At 31.5% G+C, this 19985-nt stretch overlaps 1 protein-coding gene across 2 annotated transcripts in view; it reads right to left on the bottom strand.

Moving 5' to 3' along the window:
• Positions 1-19985, bottom strand: part of LOC140040618 (carnitine O-palmitoyltransferase 1, liver isoform-like) — a 31321-nt gene that overhangs the window by 9859 nt on the left and 1477 nt on the right. For both annotated transcript variants that reach the window (XM_072086682.1, XM_072086683.1), the window contains exons 2-9: positions 12279-12448; positions 10100-10236; positions 9177-9351; positions 8724-8825; positions 7602-7817; positions 6548-6855; positions 5266-5346; positions 4482-4605 (exon numbers count right to left, since the gene is read on the bottom strand). In XM_072086682.1, coding sequence (XP_071942783.1) covers positions 4482-4605; positions 5266-5346; positions 6548-6855; positions 7602-7817; positions 8724-8825; positions 9177-9351; positions 10100-10236; positions 12279-12419 — 1284 coding nt within the window. In that variant the 5' untranslated portion in view covers positions 12420-12448. The remainder of the gene's footprint in view (positions 1-4481; positions 4606-5265; positions 5347-6547; positions 6856-7601; positions 7818-8723; positions 8826-9176; positions 9352-10099; positions 10237-12278; positions 12449-19985) is intronic.

The following is a 19985-nucleotide window of genomic DNA, read 5'->3' as shown; positions in this document are numbered from 1 at the left end:
ACATCTTGTAAACAATAAGAAACTATGAAAGGTGGTATTACTTTTAGAAGAGACTAATTTGTGACCATTCTATGTGGAACTATTGGGGCCATTTTGGATAAAAGAAAAAAAAAGTTTCCATAATAAAATTAGACTTGCATAAACTCAAATACATTTGTTTACTTTTTTAAAGTTTCATGGCAAATACCTGATCATGATTAAAACAAAATAAAATTGTTTTGGTAAAAAATTATAATTGAAAGACTGAACTTTTATCAATGTTTTTTTTTAATAATATGTTTGTTGAGATGGTAAACATGGATTTAAAGGCAAAGGAGAAGGATGATACAAGGAGTGAATGAATGTACAGTGACGTGCTCGGATATAGACAAGCTAACAGAAACAAAAATTTGCAGAGAATTAAACAAAATAATAATAATACATAGTAAGATTATAAAAATGTAGATAATTTGTGCTTACAGGTCAGGTACAGGCATGAATTTTTTATACTCTGGTTAAGAAACAAAAATCACATTGAAAAAACATGAATTTCTCTTAAAATTAAATGTAATTATGCAATGTAATACCATATCCGGAGATTCCCTAGCAAGTGAAAAAAGGTGCAAAAAAGCTGGTGGGTATGCAGTGGATAGTTTTTGTTAAAGCAAAAAAATAAACGTCTGAAGCCCCAAAAATTAGGGGAAATAATAGATCGATTATTAGAATGCATGATCAATAGAAATGTTTTTCCCGCACCTGACCTTTAAAAAGTATAGAACATCAAAATAAAAAATGAGAAACAAATAGTTTAACCCATAACCAATATAATACTGCCAATTAGTGCAATAAGTATATTAGGATGTTCTACATTTTATAGTATATTAAAGAGTATTTTTCTGTACTAGGTAAAACAATATTAAATTGCTTACTTGGATTAATCAGGCACTCGTTTTTACCAAAATAAAACTAGCATCCTGTTGATTATCTTAATTCGAATTTAAACTACTGTAATTCATAAACTTTATTCAATGCAGTTATTTTGTTTTACAAATCTCATTTCATAAATTGATTGAATAGGCATCAACTAATAGCAGATATTCCTTTTTATCAGCAGATATTCCTTTTTATCAGCAGAAAGTTAGTTAACTGGTTATTTAATGAAATATTAAAAGTTGTCAGAAGATTGAAATTAAAAAATATAGGTATTATTAAATGAATTATATAGTAAATTGATGTGGTGTATATGGTTATTTTATCAGCATTATTGTTAGTATAATAATTATATATACTATTTTTAGGTGATCATTTAGAATAAAATGATCACCTATTGTTATTGTATGAAATCTTATTCCGCTTTATTTCTTTCTGTACAGATTTTGTGTGTCAATTATCTCAAAAAGTAAAATGTCAATGATCACAACAATTTTACAATATCTCCCAAATACTTTAACTTAATCCTAATAAGCTTTTCAGCGTGATCACTCAACCGTGACGTCATTTATACGCCATTTTGTGAAATCACATTATCAATCATATCTCCATAATTCATTATCATATATTAATGAAATTTATTACACGTAAACTTCAGGTCAAGGGTAAAAATATAAGCAAGTAAAAACGCACGTGCACGTAGGGTCATGCGCGTAAAATCGCGCGTTCAAAATTTAAAAAGCTCAAAATTAAGTTTTAATCAATTTAGAGCATGAATTAGGCCATTTGCGTGTTTCAAAAAATTACTGCGCAAAAATGCGTTTTTCAGCGCGCGATTCTTAAAAAGCGTAAAAATACGATTTTTTTGTAGAAATCGCATTTTACTCACCATCCTTAGTACACTCACCGAATTTGAGTTCGTTCCGACTTAAAATAACGCTATACGAGCATGTTAAAAATGACAAAATGCGCACATTAACTGCATAAAAGTGCTGAAAATGATGAAAAATAAGGCATTTTTAAAATGAAAATCATTCTTCAGAATGCACGATGACCCCCAATTTTTTTAAATTATTCTGGAAGCCATTGAGTTCTAGATATAAATTCATGTACACATTTGACGTACAAAATGTTGTGAAGTCACCAAATGGCCACTCAAATTTAAAAATTAGGTTTTTTTCTCTTTTGTCATAGATTATCACATTCAACTGAGCGCATCTCGGTTATTTTGTGCCAGATTTTCGCTAAATTTTTTGTATATGATTGCTCATTTAATTATCTTTCTCATGAGTTGTCAACATTTTCATTTTGATGACGTCATCACGCGTAAAAACTTGAATAACGTAGGTCGTGTAATTTCACCTACACCATACATTTGAATATCTTACAGCTCTTCCGAATTAAATGTGACCTTGATGATTATAATTTATTATGAAAGCTGATGAAATGTAGATATGAATTCATATAAAAATTAAGCCTATCGAATGTTGTGATGTTATCATATGGCTAGTTGAAGTTAAAACGTTGTTTTTAAATTTCTTTAGTCGAAGTTATACAAATTTCAAAGAGCGCGCATTGCGCTTCTACGTGTCAAATTCTCTTCCAATCCTTATATTTATTTGCTCAATTAATTATCTTTCGAAATTGTCATCTTCGAGTTTATTTTGATAATTCCATCATACCAAAAAAATAGAACATGATGTGGGTCCCGTAATTTCACCTCTGCTACACTGTATATAGATATACAGATACTGTACATATTGTATATGACACATAATAGGTACAACTCAGCACTATAAGTGTATATGCATCATGTCATAGGATGGCGTACATCAGCTTTTTACGATCGCATGTTAACGTACGTGCATGTTTAAAAAGTGTTAATTTCATTAAAATGATAAAAATGATCACCTATAATTCGTCAAAGTGACGAATTAAATTCTAGTTGTATACTGTACTTTTTGCGTAATATATTTAAAATTGAAGTTACTAAATCCATTTTTGCTCTACTTCGATGTAATTTTCTTTTTGGAAAGCACTAGTATACAATTATTCACTAAGCTGCTTCTATACTAAATGAATGGTAAAGAGAGGTTAACAGTTATGGTAATCATGTTTTCCTAATTAGTCATTACAATTAATAATTCCTAATTAGTGTACCCTGGTACCATGCAAACTTATGGTATTCCTATACCACAATAGTGTTATGCTGTATCATTTGTATAGTGTATTAAAATAAGGTCACTAGTAGGTGTGGTTTGGGTATGTTTAGATTGAAGTTACTGTAGTGTATAATTGTAAACAACAAAATCTGTGGCAGCTCAGAATAGAGATTAGCTTTAAGCTGATGTCGGGCTTAAAGTGTTTCCTTACAGGCAGGAAATAATATTTCTACCTTGTGAAGTGAATCATGAAAAATGTATCATGGAACACTGGACTACTGGTATTTTAATAGTGGTACAAATACAACAGAAAGGTATATTTGACCACCTCTAATAATAAGCCTGTTATAGGCATTAATTTAATACAATACATATTAAAGATGTACTGTCCCCCAAAAACATGAAAAATAAAGATTAATAAAATCAGACTTTGAATAGATTATTTTTTAGCTTTAATAAGTTAATCAATTCTGTAGAAAAAAAATGGAAAAAATTAATGTTTTCACTTATAAAATTACAAAATAAATGGTTAATTCAACCAAAAACATATTGGCTGGCAGCCAATTTGACTATTTTGTTTTGCTTTAAATTACATTTTTTTAGGTAAATACTTTTTTTTCCCCCGATCCAATTTTTGGTTGATAACTATTTGGTGACATTAAAATGGCATATTCAACAGAAAAATTCATTTAAGAAATATTTTTTTTAGGGGACAATACATCTTTAATGCATCTTAAAAATGTCCTTGATTAAGATTATAAATAGAAGAAAAATGATGTCATGTAAGTAACTTAAAGCTTGTTTCCCTCTTGGACGCATTGATTGGCAAAATGTAAGTGAGTTAACCAATCATAAGCTTGTTTCCCTCTTGGACGCAGTGAGTTAACCAATCATAAGCGCCAGATTGGAACCAAGTGGAAATATCTTAATATAATAGTAAAGAATATTTTTAGAATATGTCTAATTTATATAATATATATCTTCAAAAGTTTGTTTCATTAAAATGTGAATGTTGTATAATGCTTTGCATGTCAATTCTTTCAACAGGAAACAAAAACCAAAGTTAATAAATGCCATTATATAATAAATATATATGCAACCACAAACACCTGCATGTTTGTTTTCACCAAGTGATGCCAAACTTTAAACCTTATCTTTTCTTATCACATTTTAACAAAATCTGTATTCACCCTGTGTGTACAATTTATATGTAGAGGAATAAAGCTCTGTCTACACTATCAAACTAGTTTGACAAAATGTTACACAAAATGTATGATGTGCCCAAATATGGTAGTGATATGGCCAAATATACTATTGATATGACATCACCATATCTGGGCACATCACATTTTTTGTTACATAAAGTTTGATAGTGTAGACAGAGCTTTAGATTATTGGTAGAACACTTACTGGGTCATAGTCATGCTCATCTTCATCGAGTACAACAACAAATGCAGCCTTCTCAATTATATCTAGTGACACTTTGTTGTCTCCTGACTTGAAAAACTTCTGACGGGCCGCTGCCCATGGAATTCTAAGAAACAGAGCAGAGTATAAATGACGCTAGTTACAGATTAACCTGAACATATTACTATTTATATAACAATTTATAGGAACGTTTAAGTTTCCAAAGTAAATTTAGTAAAAATATAAAAAACGGTTTCAGCTAACAATAAATAAATAGAACTTTAACTACATAGTGAAACTATCCCCCGTCGGACACCATCCCGGTACTTCTAGAACTAGATTCGGGGTTGGTAAAAAACTAAATCCCGCCGGACACCATTCCTGTATTTCAAGGTTTAGAGTTGATAATAACTGGTAATAATTAGTTGCGTAACACAGAGGCATAAGTGGCCCTCCAATGCTGGAGGCCTTGCAATGTTTTAAGTTTTTTTTGACATATTTGAATGCCTTTTTCTTCCAGGCCCTGCACAGAGGCCCCTGGGTTTAGCCAGTGTGCGCTCATAGCCGTTACGCCACTGGTAATAATAATGATCATGTAAGTTGACATAAAAAGTGTGCCCAAATATGGTAGTGATATGACAGCATCGTGTCCATTTATGGGCACATTACATTTTGTCACATAAGGTTTGATAGTGTAGACAGAGCTTTATACTCGTCAATACTGGACAACAAAGATGTGATCCTTTTGGTTATTATGAAGGAACCTTTCCATATTATATACTCTTACCTTTCTCCAGCTGTGAGTGCTGGTATATACTTATCACCCTCACCTGGCTCAGTATCGTCATCCAATATATATTGGAACTGCCTAAAGAACAGAAGCAGTAGTAAATAACAACTTCAATATCCTCTTTAGGGGGATGGATTTATGGACAACTCTACTACTACTCTTAAGATAGGTACAGCTTCAACAACCGCTTCATGAGGATGCATAGCATGAACAATACATAATGACTACTTGATTTTAAAGATTGCATTTGACCTAGTTTAAACGTTTAAAAAATCAAATACAAATTATTAGTGATACGGTAGCCATATAGGTCAAGATTCCTGCTTATTACTACCATGAAACTGGCTTTAAATTTAAAGTTTAAAGATGTATTGTCCCTTGAAACACAAAAGAATGAAGGTCAACATATTCTAAATTTAAATTGGCCACATCAAAGTAATATTAAAGTTATTCACCTTAAGTCAAAAATTCGAGCCAAAAACAACAATTTTACGTAATTAACAGCTAAATTAATTTTATTACATTTCGTCTGGATAATTGTCCCGAGAAAAAGTAAACAAAGATTTCAAACCATGAGTATACATTAAGCATGATGCTAATTAGGATTGTTTACAACTCGTCACGGATGAGAAGGTGTTTTACACAGATCGCGAGGAAGTTTTATGATTATACATACAGAGTAGCCAAACAAGCGCGTTGCATTATGAGATATGTTTTGATAGAAAACTTTGAACTAAAAAACGTCTGTATTTCAGTTAATTGATTTTTTTTCCGACTCATAATTGGTAAAAATTAATAACTATTATGATACTTCAAAATGACCGACTTTTTTTCGAAATCTTTTTTAAATTTTTTTTGGAATTTGGCAAAGGGACAATACATCTTTAAGGTTTAACTTTAATTTCCACAAAGGCCCAGATCAACAACTGGTTGTTCTAGTACACAATTTTTATACAAATGTGTATTTCTTATCTAATAATTGCTGCATCTTGAAGAGTTTATAAAACTCACTCCAAATAACGAGAGGCAAGCCATGATTCAATGTTTCGATCTTTATTTTATATATCTGGATGATGATTTAAGCCTCCTGATAATGATCAAATAAAGATCGAAACGTTAAATCATGGCTTGTCTCTTGATGAATTTCATTTAGCATTTGGTTAAGGATGAAATTTCTTTTTTAAAAATCTATAAAAACCAAAATGTTTGAAAGTTAGAAATATTTTCTGTAAAGTGTAAATATTTTAATTGAGGGTGAGATTTTTATAATTATACTTACTGTTCCAATTCGCATGCATTAAGATTGTAACCGTTTATCTGAAAAAGTAACTTGTAAAATCGGCCCATATGGTACACAGCCACATGTCTTGAAGTATGGAACGTCACAACTTTATCGGTCTCTAAGCCTGGGATTCTTGTTGTGTTAAAAAGCCTTTCATACTGCCATGAACATAGTGGCACAAGATTCTGAACCATGATAGGGTCCAAGGTTTCTTGAAATATTTCTTTGCGGAATTTAAGGCAAGAAAGTGTCACATTAGCTGCCCTAGCTGCCTGGAATCTTGAACTTTGCCACATAATAGTATCCTACCATTAAAAAATAAACTAATTAATTAATCATGCAGCAACATATTTTGAGAATTAATCAAGAATAAATGTGTTTAAATACTGTAAAAGGAAATCATTATCTATGCTCACGCTAGCCATTTGCGTTTTTGCAAATGGCGATTGGAGTTGTCAATTGGCGAAAAATAATTTGATATCATTCGCAAAACTGGCAAAGTTTTCTGTAAACCACAACATTGCTGCCGTCGTCGCCAGCCTATGCGATCGCAATGTAGAGATATTGCGTTACTTGCCTATCAACAACGTGTTTATACGTCACTCAAGTAAATTAAAACAGGATTCCCATTTGGAGGCATACTTAAATTGTACAGGCGAGTAGTTGGAAATCACGTTATTTTGTGAATCGCTATTTTCCTTCGGGTATTCCTAAATACCAAGCTTTACAAATTTTGCGAAAGCAAATTTGACCTTAGCGTGAGCGTAGATTATATACATTAATTGACATGGTATCCAGATAATGATGCTGGTTTGGATTACCAGCACAATTAATTTATGAGATAACACTTTATTTACATGATCTATGGTAAAAATAATTAATTTGCAAAATAATGAAAAAAATAACAAATTAAAAAAAATATTACGATGGAAAAATGTATATCAAAATTTGAAATAACAGTCTTATTCAGCTTCAGCTATACCCTTTTCTAAGACAGATTCGGTACCTAGGCTCTCAACAATAAATTGTAAACTTTATTTATGAAACTCACAAGGCCATAATAATTGCTGTTAACCATGAGTGCAGAGCGCCCTCTAAGGTAGACATATTCCTCCCACCAATCACTGACATAGTTTGACGAGGACCACCATTTGAGGTACAAGTATCTTTGTAATCGCATCCCAAGGTTCTGTTTGAAGTCAGTAGCGAGGCGTTCCATTTTGTTGTACTTTTCATCATCCATAAATGGACGCACTGATCGTAAATACTAAAAAGAAATATAATCAGTTAGATTAGATATTGCTACAGGTATACATAGCAAATCTCTTTTACATACTGTAGATATCTTTACAATACTTGAAGGGTTGTTGAGAGCGACTCATTTTTTTAAGCATAAATAAAAATAAAATTCTTTCAGACAACTTTTCTAAAACCAGAATTATCTTACATTTAAAAGGTCTAAAATCAATATCTAAAATGTATTCTGTAAAATGGAGTTTTCAGAATACATTTGTATCTACAATTCTTCAGTATCATCAAAATGCAAACGTAATACAACATGTATCACATGTGTTCCACATGTATCACATGTGTTCCACATGTATCGCCTATAGTAATTTATAGATAGATAGACCTAACCTTACATGATACTGTACATACACAACATGTGATACACATGAGATGCTGATAATGGGATAATAGGTGGAGATACAGCACCGAGAATTAGGTACTAAATGAGGGGGTTTGGGCCCCTCATAATTTTCCCAATTTTCGTTTTCATTATTTATACAGTGTCAATGAAAATCTATATAAGGATGCTGTATACTAAAATATTTAATTTAAATTTTCTTAAAATATTAATATTACTACCTAAGCCTCAAAAGTTAAGAGACTTGGTTTAAATTACATGGTGTGTGATTCCTTTCCATACATTTTATCATGGAATAAAAGATCTCAATGATAAAATGTATAGGTGACAGTGAATTGACATAGTGTAAAAGCGAAATGTTATAGATGCGAAACTTGGCCAGACAAAATGTTCAATGTGACCTTCTTATAAATAGATTATCAAAGTAGGTTGAGAGAGTTTTATCAAATTATTTATACAGTGTCAATAAAGGCATTGTTTATTATTAGTGCTATATTGTTTAAAAAAAAAAATAAGTTGACAAACCCTTCGTAAGGTATCATCAATAGAAGGCAGAGGTAGATTGGGTAGTGTGGCCTGGTAGCTGTACAGCTGAGGCTTACGAGTACAAAACACCTTCAAACAAATCTGTAAAAAAGACATAAACAAAATCTATATATGAATGTTCATAAAAATTAAAGGTAACAAGGCTACTACCTAAGCCTTAAAAGTTATGAGACTTGGTTTAAATGACATGGTTAAGATTTACTATAGTGGTGTATCAACTGTTGATGCTGAATATATATATATATATATCAGTCTTTTATTTATTTTTTTTTCACATAAAAATATCATGTACCAATTGGCCATAAGGATTAGCCTTAAGGATTTAGTTCCCTTTTGTGTTTCCTGCCACTTACTTTGTGGCCATGTTTTTGTTGTGTTTATGTTTTTGTCAATAACGGTCATTCTATCATACAAAACATCACAAATACTGACCACCCATATTTTGGTAAGTAGTGAAGACTTTCCTCTTGGTTCATACATAAACCTACGATACGATAGTACAAACTTTAACATGTATCTCATGGAGTAAATGCCAACCAACCAGAGTATTGTGGCAAACACTATAGTGGACATGTAGCTACTGGTACCAGTGTCAAGATATGAGCCTCTGTAATGTAAAAAGAGTAATAAATATGAAATATCTTTATTTTACCTCTCTTTTTTAATAATGAAATATAGTATATACAAAATAACTGATAATTATCTGATTTAAATGAGATAATTATCGGTTAATTTTTCTTGAGCGAAATTGGTTAAACCCTGTTTCCACAGGAAGTTTTATTGATTAATTAATTATTCTGTGGAAACATGGCCTTAGATAACGCACCCATACCTTTTAACATGGGAAAAAAATATCCCAATGATAAAATGTATAGGTGACAGTGAATTGATATGTAGTGTAAAAGCGAAATGTTATAGATTCGAAACTTGGCCAGACAAAATGTTCAATGTGACCTTCTTATAAGTAGATTATCCAAGTAGGTTGAGTTTTATCAAAATCAAAACATTTCCGATAACTAACAACAATACACCAGATAACAGTTTAGTAGAGGTGTACTTTACCTAGGCCAGTCAAGTTTGTTGATGTATATTATACTACTGTATAATATACATCATTGAGACATAGACAATGTCAAGTCAAGTATCATTTATTATCATTTGTTTAAGAAAAAACATAGAAATTATGTGTACTGTACTGTAAGATACAGAATGCATCGCTCCATTAACAGTATTGGATGATTGTTGTATAAAGCGCATAGAAACAATGTATTAGACGCTACATAAGACTACTTATTATTATCTAAATAGTGTCTTTAGCTTGTTAATTTTGATTCTAAATCGTATAATATACTTACAATGGTAGATATTCACGTACTGTAGCAATCAAACCCATAGAAGGGTCGATCCTAGCCAAACTGACAGCCAATACAACGCTTACAACTGCAAGCCATGATGCTGGACTTGCTGGGTATGTTGTGGTTACTAGATGGTTCTACAAACAGAAAATAACATCTATTATTTTACTGTAGTTTAAGCATATTTTGGATGTTAGGCTGTTGGTCTACATAAAATTCATATTGCATAAAAAACTTGATTGAAATAAAAATTAAATTCAAAAAGAGTAAAGGATTGTCTAGGTACTGTATTGGGAGTATGTTTCCATACGCGTTTGATCTAAAAAAAATGACTGGGGTAGTATTGTTCAGGTAAAATATAAATGTCCATTTACAACCATACTGGAACAATATTGGAGAATTTTTGTCTATTCTTAGTTCCTATTATTTTGTCGATTATAAAACGTTCTATTTCAGCCGGAAACTCCTATAAAACACCAATTTTACTGGAGGGTAAAATTAAGGTAGGCCTACTGGTAGGAATCCAGTCATAAAAGCAATATGAATCATTTCCCTTGTCATTGAAAAAAAAAGAAGACTTTACGCAAATAATCTTCATTGCCGCTCAATTTAGATTTAATATTAACATACTGCGTCACTTCACTAATAAATTATAATGTTCACAAAATAAATAAAGCCTTATCTCTCACAAAGAAAGTGACGAGATGGTTTAGACTGTATGTGGAACTTTGATATTTACCTATAGCCTCCATAATAGAAAGGCGTCTAGAATATAAAGTAGGTTAATTAATGGATTTTATTATTTAAACAAAGGAACTACAGATTTAAAAAAAAAACAGGAAGTAATTTCTATCGAAAAATACAATACTGTAGTAATTAACTAATTAAAACTAATTAATAAAATGTAACCCTTGTGTTGACAAAACACTGGCTTTTCTGTCAGTGTATGTGCAGGAAGGGAGAGGTAGACAAAACAAAATTACAGATAATAAAAAAAAAACAATTCTGGGCAGTTACTGTACTCAAAAATGATTAAAACAATATACTATTTTTTCTTATTCAAATTTATCGCAAATATTTACTGTATTTAATAGGTTTTACTGTAGCGTGTACAGTACAGTAACCGCAACCACAATATCAAATTTATACTAGATAATAATTTTTTTGTTGTGGTTTGGTTTACCACAACTCAACTGTGTATGTTTTAGATAGGAAATAATAGTAAACAAACTAAGTAATAGTGAAGTGTAGTATGCGATAAATACCGGAACTTAAACAAGATACTGTAGATTACAGATATCAGTAACTGTAGGCTTTATACTGCCATTACACTTTAGACAATTCAGTTGTGTTTCAGAAAAAAGAGCTAAAATACTTATATTGGTGCCCATAGAAATTAACTGGTCCATATAACACACAATGGGCAATTGTGGGCTAAACTAACAGCTTTTTTTCTGAGCATTGACTATTAAATTTGAATGCTCAAACTTCTAATATAATTATGCATACAAAAAAAAACAGGTTAACTATTAAATAATAAAAACTCAGTTTGTACCCCATACATAGAAGACACTAAATAGTTTATTAATATATTTGGTAAAGGGGTGAATTCCCTAATTTGCTTAACAATGCAGAAGTTGGTATATAAGACAGATTGTTATTTACTGAATCAGCTTTGAATTATTTATGTACACAATGGTATATCCATGGTAAAATGACTGTATCTTATTTAAACCTATTCCTTTGTTATCAGTTATCTTGCTTTGTATGCCCTTACTGTAAAAATAAACTATTTGTCAACATAACAATTATGCATATCTTAGGCAATAGAGACCATTGATTAAAATACAATTTGTAATAGTTGTATTATTGTCAGCAATGTGGGTTTTTCGCGTGCCGACTAGGCTATGTGATACACCCATTTACATAGCTAGTCTGCAAATTGGGATTCGGCAAATTGGGATTCGGCAAATTGGGATTCGGCAAACTGGAGTCCGCAAACTGGGAGGGAGTCGGCAATCTAAAAGTCGGCAAATTGGTCAGGTACCAAGGGAGCCCTACTGTACTTGAACAACATAAAATTTGCGGGATGGGCATATTAATAAAGAAATTGAATATTTGGGTGAGCTTATCATCAGTGTAAAATAATAAATAGTAATATAATTATAAATGGCCATACTCTAAATCTGCTTAACCGTTTCTTCCAAGATCTTTTACTGCTATCATAAACTGCTTTCAATGCTTCATGGTTTAAACTAACATCAATACCCTCACCCGTGACAGTAAACTGGAAGGCTACTGCCTGATGCGCTTCAGCCATCTTGCTTTGTTGATTGCCAAGAAGGGCACCTGAAAAATAAAAAATAAAAGATTGACGAAGGCTGCTACTGTAACTTGTAAGAACAATATACAAGACCAACAAATAATTGTTAGTGTACAATACAGGAAAAAGCATATTGCATATTTCATAAACAAGAAAGGCATATTGTATAGGTAAGCCTTACAGTACATGACCAATGCAACCAAAGATTGACTTATTTACACTTACAGTAACCTGGAAAGAAGCCAATCATGGGTTTATTTTATACTTTGCTAAGTATTATAACCATACTCAGTATCTGACACCAGTATCAATAATATTGCCTCCAAAGCAGAGCTATAAATATTTTATTAACATGTAATTGTTTTATTATCTAATTCGTCTTTCCTTCTTGTTTAGTTTGATTTATTGAGACAGATATCCTGTGTGTACTATTCAATTTGAGATAATTTGCAATTCCATTTTCACGAGGCAACTTTCACCTCATGAAATTATTTGTACCATTCCACTAATAAACATTCATTATTTGTATACTATTTTTTTTGTACTTGTATGTACAGGTTGTGTTTCTTTTGCATACTTTCAAATGTTCTTGAGTTACTGAACTAAATTTGACAATTGCATACTGCAAGAAGTGTAATGTTTATGACAGCAAAGCAAATATATACTACCACCCAGTAAGTTTAATGGAAAAAGATTTACTAACATTTATCAACAAATTGTATAAACCAATGAATGACAGATAGTGCTGCATTACTCAATCAGTTTAAAATGTCAAAATTGTGGAAAATATCAAGATAATTTATGCAACAATACAACATTAATATTTACTATGCTAGGTTTTGATTCTACAGTAGATTTGTAAAGATATCAATTTATTCCCAGGATATTACTATGTAGTATTATATAACACCTAAATAAATTCCTGTCATTTGATTTGGACGATTGTGGGTCACATGGCGTGCAATAGTACGCACTATTAAACGATCGTTTAATAGTACTTTTTGAAACATTTTTGTGTACGAAAAAAAAAACGTCTCGCGGATGAAAAAAAATCTAGTACTGTACACAATTATCCTATGATATGGCTCTGTACTGTGAAATACAACAGCGCCACCTGTCGTCGTCTGGTCTCAGTTTCATTTGTAAACACCGCCGCGAGATATGCAACAGCAGCAGATATTGTGTACGATTTGGACATTATGTACTAATTTCATTCAAAAAGGCATTTAAATTAGCTTTAGATCGTTTTTAGGATTTTGATTAATTAATGGGGACATCCCTACAAGACGTGGAATTGTTGGAAAAACCATAATTAGCTTAGATAAGTTCCAATTGTCTGTCGAAGTTTTGCCTTTCAGCCAAGCTAGTACTAGGCTACTAGGTCTAGCCTAGGTCATGCTAGTATTAGGCTAGGCCTAGCCTAGGCGTTTTAGCCTTGATAGGCCTAGGATTGTTTGGTCGTTTGTTGACATAATTAACACAAAAGTAGGTGTTTTTACGAAATCCATAAATATAACATTCAATATAAAATTATTAAAAACCAAATGTTACTGTTTTTAATCAATGTGTGTGAATGAAATGTAGCCTAGTAAGCTTTGGCTAGGGCTACCTTTTATTTGATTCAAATAACTAGAATTTATTTAGATGTTATATAAAACAAATAATGAATGTTTTGTATTCGTGTAATAGTACAAATAATGGCACTTGGTGAATGATGAAAGGTTATATCAACTCGGCGTTGCCTCGTTGATATAACCTTTCATCATTCACCTCGTGCCATTATTTGTACCATTACACTCATAAACATTCATTATTTGTATACTATTACCTTATATTCCCAGGGAGCCTGAGTATGAAAGTTGTTTTAAGTAAGGATGTTGAATTATGTACTAGGATTGCATTAACATAACAATTATTAGAATCGCCTTATTTTTCACATTTGATTAAAGACAAACAAAGTTATCTCAATAGGACCAATGGATTTACTGAAGTCTTACGTCCAAATTTAGCCTACTGTACATGGGATAGAAATGTAACTCTAAAACATGGGTCTACAATACTCTGTATTCTGAAAAGTTAAAAAGTATCAACAATTACTGTACTTTATTAACCAGTTATTGACTAAATAATTGTACTGTGAATTTACAGTTCTGCCTCAAATATGCCATGGCTTTCCAATGACTTGCAAGTTAGCATTTTATATGTATTTAAATAATAAAGCTACTATAATCTAATAATTATGCACAAAAACACAAGAATACAGAAGTGTAAAAACAACAGGATGCATGCAGGGTGCGGACAATAAAGTACTTAACAACACAAGTAGTGTACAGTCTACTATAATGATCATGATTCAGACCTGATCTAAGTACGTTGTATAGAATAGTAAGTGCTTAAAGTACTTTGAATACTGTAAATCCAGGAAAAATAAAATATCAAAACAGATCCCAACTCATTCAGATGCAAAGTGGAAATACTACAACTTGCAATCTGTTTTTGATAACTATACAGTAGTTATTATTACTATCATTTTTAATCTATTTCTAAATACTGTAGTACAGTACATTATTTTCAATTAGTTTGTTTACAATGCAAAGTTCAATTGTATTAGCAAATGCTTTTATCTTACTGTACTGTACGCATGATTAATAACAATTAACATTGACCATATTGACTAATCATTTTTGGTATGAGGTCAACAATACATGTTACACAACATGGCCATTCCTGCATGTCGAACAGTATTAAGGGTCTTTCACACCTGTTCCGGCACGGCGAATCGAACATCAATGTTTCGTTTTCATGCGGCTATGCGCCAATCGATATGTGCGTAGCCGCGTGAAAACGAAACATTGGCGTTCGATTGGATTTTCCAGCGCCGGACCGGAATCGTGCCGGAACAGGTGTGAAAGACCCTTTAATCCTGAAAAATTATGAATTGTATTTTGTTGGATTTAATTTACCTTCCCCTTAAAGATGTATTGTCCATTGAAACACAAAAAATGAAGGTCAAAATATACTAAATTTTAATTGGCCATATCAAAGTAATATTAAAGTTATTCACTTTAAGTCGAAAATTCGAGCCAAAAACAACAATTTTTACGTAATTAACAGCTAAATTAATTTGATTACATTTCGTCTGGAAAATAGTCGCGAGCGAAAGTAAACAAAGATTTCAAACCATGAGTATACATTATGCATGGTGCTAATTAGGATTGTTTACAACTCGTCACTGTTGAGAGGGTGTTTTCACACAGATTGCGAGGAAATTTTATGATTATGCATACAGAGTAGCCAAATAAGCGCATTGCGTTATAAGATATGTTTTTCAGTTAAAATTTTTTTTTTTCGACTAATTTTTGGTGAAAGTTAATAACTATTATGATACTTCAAAATGACCCACTTTTTTTCAAAATCTTTTTATTCTTATTTTTTTTGGAATTTGACAAAGGGACAATACATCTTTAAGCTCTGTCAACATTATAAAACTTTATGTGACAAAAAAATGTGATGTGCTTATATATGGACATGATGATGTCTTATCACTACCATATTTGGGCATATCACTACCATATTTAAGAACATCACATTTATTTTTGTCAAACTAGTTTGATAGTGTAAACAGAGCTTTAGATTAAGAATAAAAAGCTCAAGAAATGTCTTTTCCAATGAACTTTAATAAATTACTGATATTAGTGTGAAGACTCATCTGCATTGGTATCTATCAAATAGAATATATAATCACAAATGTTGAACACAACATAGTAAAAAAAAGAAAATGTTTACGGTCTCCAAAAGTGTGGACTTTAAAAACTACTGTGTGAATGATACAACTGACTGGTCAATTCAATTAACATGTGATTGTAGAGCACCCATAACGGCCAGTTACAATCCATTCTATTTCTTTCTTTTCAAAAGAATACAATGAATACAATACAGTACAAGATTATTTTTATTTATTTACTTTATTATTATTTACATTATTTAAATTATAAATTTTGAATAGTAATAAGTTGCAGTGCAGTATCCATTGAGGAAAGCTTTAAACTCCCTACAGTGTACCCACCCACTTTCCTTTACTGTGTGATTAACAATTTTATATTTTAACAACTCTACTGTATCTTTTGAATATAGGCCAAACCCACAAATCTTATCAAATGCCAAATAATTCTATCACAACATTTCCGGGTCATGTAAACAGAATTAACATTAATATCTAGTTATAATTATTTGTTATCAGACTTTATAGACGAAACTATATCTACTGCATTGCACATGTCTGTATACAAAATTACAGTTAAATTTTACATTTTTTCTATCAAATAGTATTTTTAAATGCTAAAGAGTAATTTACTTTTACTACACTAGCAACCCATATTGTACAATGGCTCATTTTAATTAATTAATTTCTTTTATTTGTGTTTTTATACAATGTACTTTTCAATATGAATAGTTATGTTACCTCTTTAGGTTACTATGCAAGCATACATTACTACATTACATGCTAATCAATTTAATAAGGCATTTCTAGTTTTAAATATTATAATCTATTCATTTATGTTTAAAGAAAAAATTAATAATTATTGTAACTAAAAAATGGTAGTAATTTTTAGGAAGTAAGTCTGTAGGCTTGAAGGTCAATGAAGAAAGACAAACTATAGCTGTGTTAATGCGATTACTTTAATAAGGAGACTTCTTGTTATCAGTATTGAAATCTATGTATCTTTGGGCATTGCAGACAAAACGATGGTTGAGATCCCTTACACGGTTTATTTAGCTCATCAGTGTCCGAATGCACACAAAATAGTACCTGCATAGTACTGTATATTCTCAAAGTCACCTTCACAAATGTGCAGACTATAAATAGGTCATACTGTACCTCTTACTAATGATATGAAAGCTATTTGGTCGTTCATTCTGCTAATAAATTCAAAAGATTATATATGAGAGTTTATAGTACCGAAGCTAATTACTGTAGTAGCATTTTACAAAATTCCAACAAGGAAACATACATAATTAAGTTTGAGAAACAAAATTATTCATCAATTCAAATAAATGTATAAAAACATTGATATTAAGTATACTTATATTATATAGCATAAATCTTGATAAATGTATATTTATAAATTTCTGAATGTGAATACTAGATCAAACCTGGGTGAAAATATGATAAAGCTTATTTTTGCAGAGAGCTAAGTACTAGTCCTATTCATGATAGAACTAATAATTAGCCATTTGGAGGATGTTTGTGAAGGGGGTTTTGAAGGGTTTTTGAGGTTTGCGCATGGTTTGAGCAGTTTAGTTTTGTGCCTTACGTGTTGTTTTATTGTGGAACTTACAGTATATCTTTCTCCCTAATTTAAAATGCTTAATGTCAACAATACATATTTCAACTCAATATTGCATGCATGGACCAAAACCATCCACTAAAATGTGCACTATGCGAGGAAACCTTACAGATTTGCTTTAACTTCCTTTGTAAATAAAGTACTTAAGCAAGAATACAGTAAAATAAGAAAAATTGTGATTTCATCATTATTGATAGTTACTAAGGGTATGTCATATTGTCATAACAAAAAAATTTTGAAATTAGTTTGTGGTACACTACGTACAGTATGTTACTTCTGAAAAGAACTGTTGAGTTTCTCATCATTATTATTATTATTATTATTATTTTATTTATATAGCGCTTTTCCAAATTAGTATAAAATGATCAAAGCGCTTTACATCAGCAGACCCAACAATGAGTCACTTCATAGGAAATAGATGTGTTTTGAGGGCTTTTTTAAATTTTAAAACCGTGGTTTGTTCCCGGATCACAGACGGGAGTTTGTTCCACATCACCGGTTCAAATTTTGAGAAAGTATTATTTCCAGAGGTCAGCTTTTTGAGACAGTGATCCAATCTAGTGTGATCTATCTCGGACCTCAGGCCTCTCTTAGCACATCTATACACCCGTAAGAGATTGCTCAGATAACAGGGCGCATTATTATTTATACAATTGTAGACATGAAGTAACACTTTAAAAGTGATTCTACTTTCAACAGGTAGCTAATGCAATTCATAAAGCAGAGGTCTAGAACTAACAAACATAGGTATTTGGTAAATTAACCTGGCAGCCCGGTTCTGAAGCTTTTTTAATCTCGAAACATTATGTTTGGACATTCCAACAAATAGTGAGTTACAATAATCTAACCTGGATAGAATTAGTGACCTCAAAGCCTCGGTACACGTTTTTTTGTCTAAACAATTTCTTATTCTACGCAATGCCCTTAAGAAAAAATTTACAGTACGGCAGACATTATCAATGTGGGGTGTCATACGAAGAAAAACATCAAACACCACACCAAGATTTCTAACTGTGTTGGAGGGTTTAACAATAATTTCACCAATATTCAGTTGAATATTTCTATTACTAATGTCGACTCTTGGTGGAGTTAAAACTAATATCTCTGTTTTTGATTCATTAAGTTTATAAATACTAAGATCATTAATACATTTAGTAATTCTATAAATGGCAACTTCGAGATCCCCTGGCACTTTAGGGTTAAAGCTGGTATACAATTGAGTGTCATCTGCATCTGTAGATGAAAAAGTATCCCATAAGACTTAATAATGTCAGCAATAGGTTTAATGTAAGTGGTAAAAAGTGGGGGACTAATTGTGGACCCTTGTGGGACACCAGAGCTAAGATGAAATTTACTTGATTCAGATCCATTTAAAGTGACTTTACAATATCTGTCTTCGACGTATGTTTTAATCCAGTTACTAGCATTTCCTATTACCCCATAGTTATCTTTAAGTCTGTTTACAAGTATATGGTGATCTACCGTCATCTCATCTAGAACAACTACAGATGGGCCAAAAGATTGACAGAATGGCAGCCGAGAATCGGCAAAAGAAGAAGAGAAAGACCAAAACATAGGAGAGATGATGTCATACTGTACCTTATACAGGTACAGTACAACTTGGGCTAGGACAGCACAGAACAGAAACAAATGGTACAGTAGAGGCTTGAAGAGGGCTACTGTACACCCGACAGGGGATGATAGAGCCGCGGTAAGGTAATGATGTTAAAAAACAAGCTAGCAATGCCCTAATTAATAATAAAAACAAAACAGTACCTTTGACATTTCTGCTGCGTGTTGACATTTTGAAGGTCTTCCATCCGACTATACTTTACAAAATAGTAGTCTATTTACTGTACCAGGATATTTAGTATAGAATTCTCACTAATATTTAAATACCAGGATAAAATAATGCAAGACTAAAGTACTGTACAAATGGCTATTCTCAAGCGCATTAACCTCTACTCCACTCTACCAATCAGATGACAGCTCACAGTGACAATTTACATTTTTTTGGAATTTTATGTTTGTTTATAAAATATAATTAGGTTTTTTTACATTGTAATTCTACAATTGGCTGGTACCCTTATAACCCTAAATATTCAAACAGTAAAAATTGAAATAATAATAATATTATGCAAAACAAATATGAATAATGTTACAAACATCTACCAGCATTTTTAGTACAAATAAATCCAGAAAAAATAAATATCAA

The sequence above is a fragment of the Antedon mediterranea genome, chromosome 2 (assembly GCF_964355755.1).
Source record: "Antedon mediterranea chromosome 2, ecAntMedi1.1, whole genome shotgun sequence".
Taxonomy (NCBI): Eukaryota; Metazoa; Echinodermata; class Crinoidea; order Comatulida; family Antedonidae; genus Antedon; species Antedon mediterranea.
The sequence above is the reverse complement of the archived record's forward strand: the minus strand, read 5'-3'. Positions and strand labels throughout refer to the sequence as shown.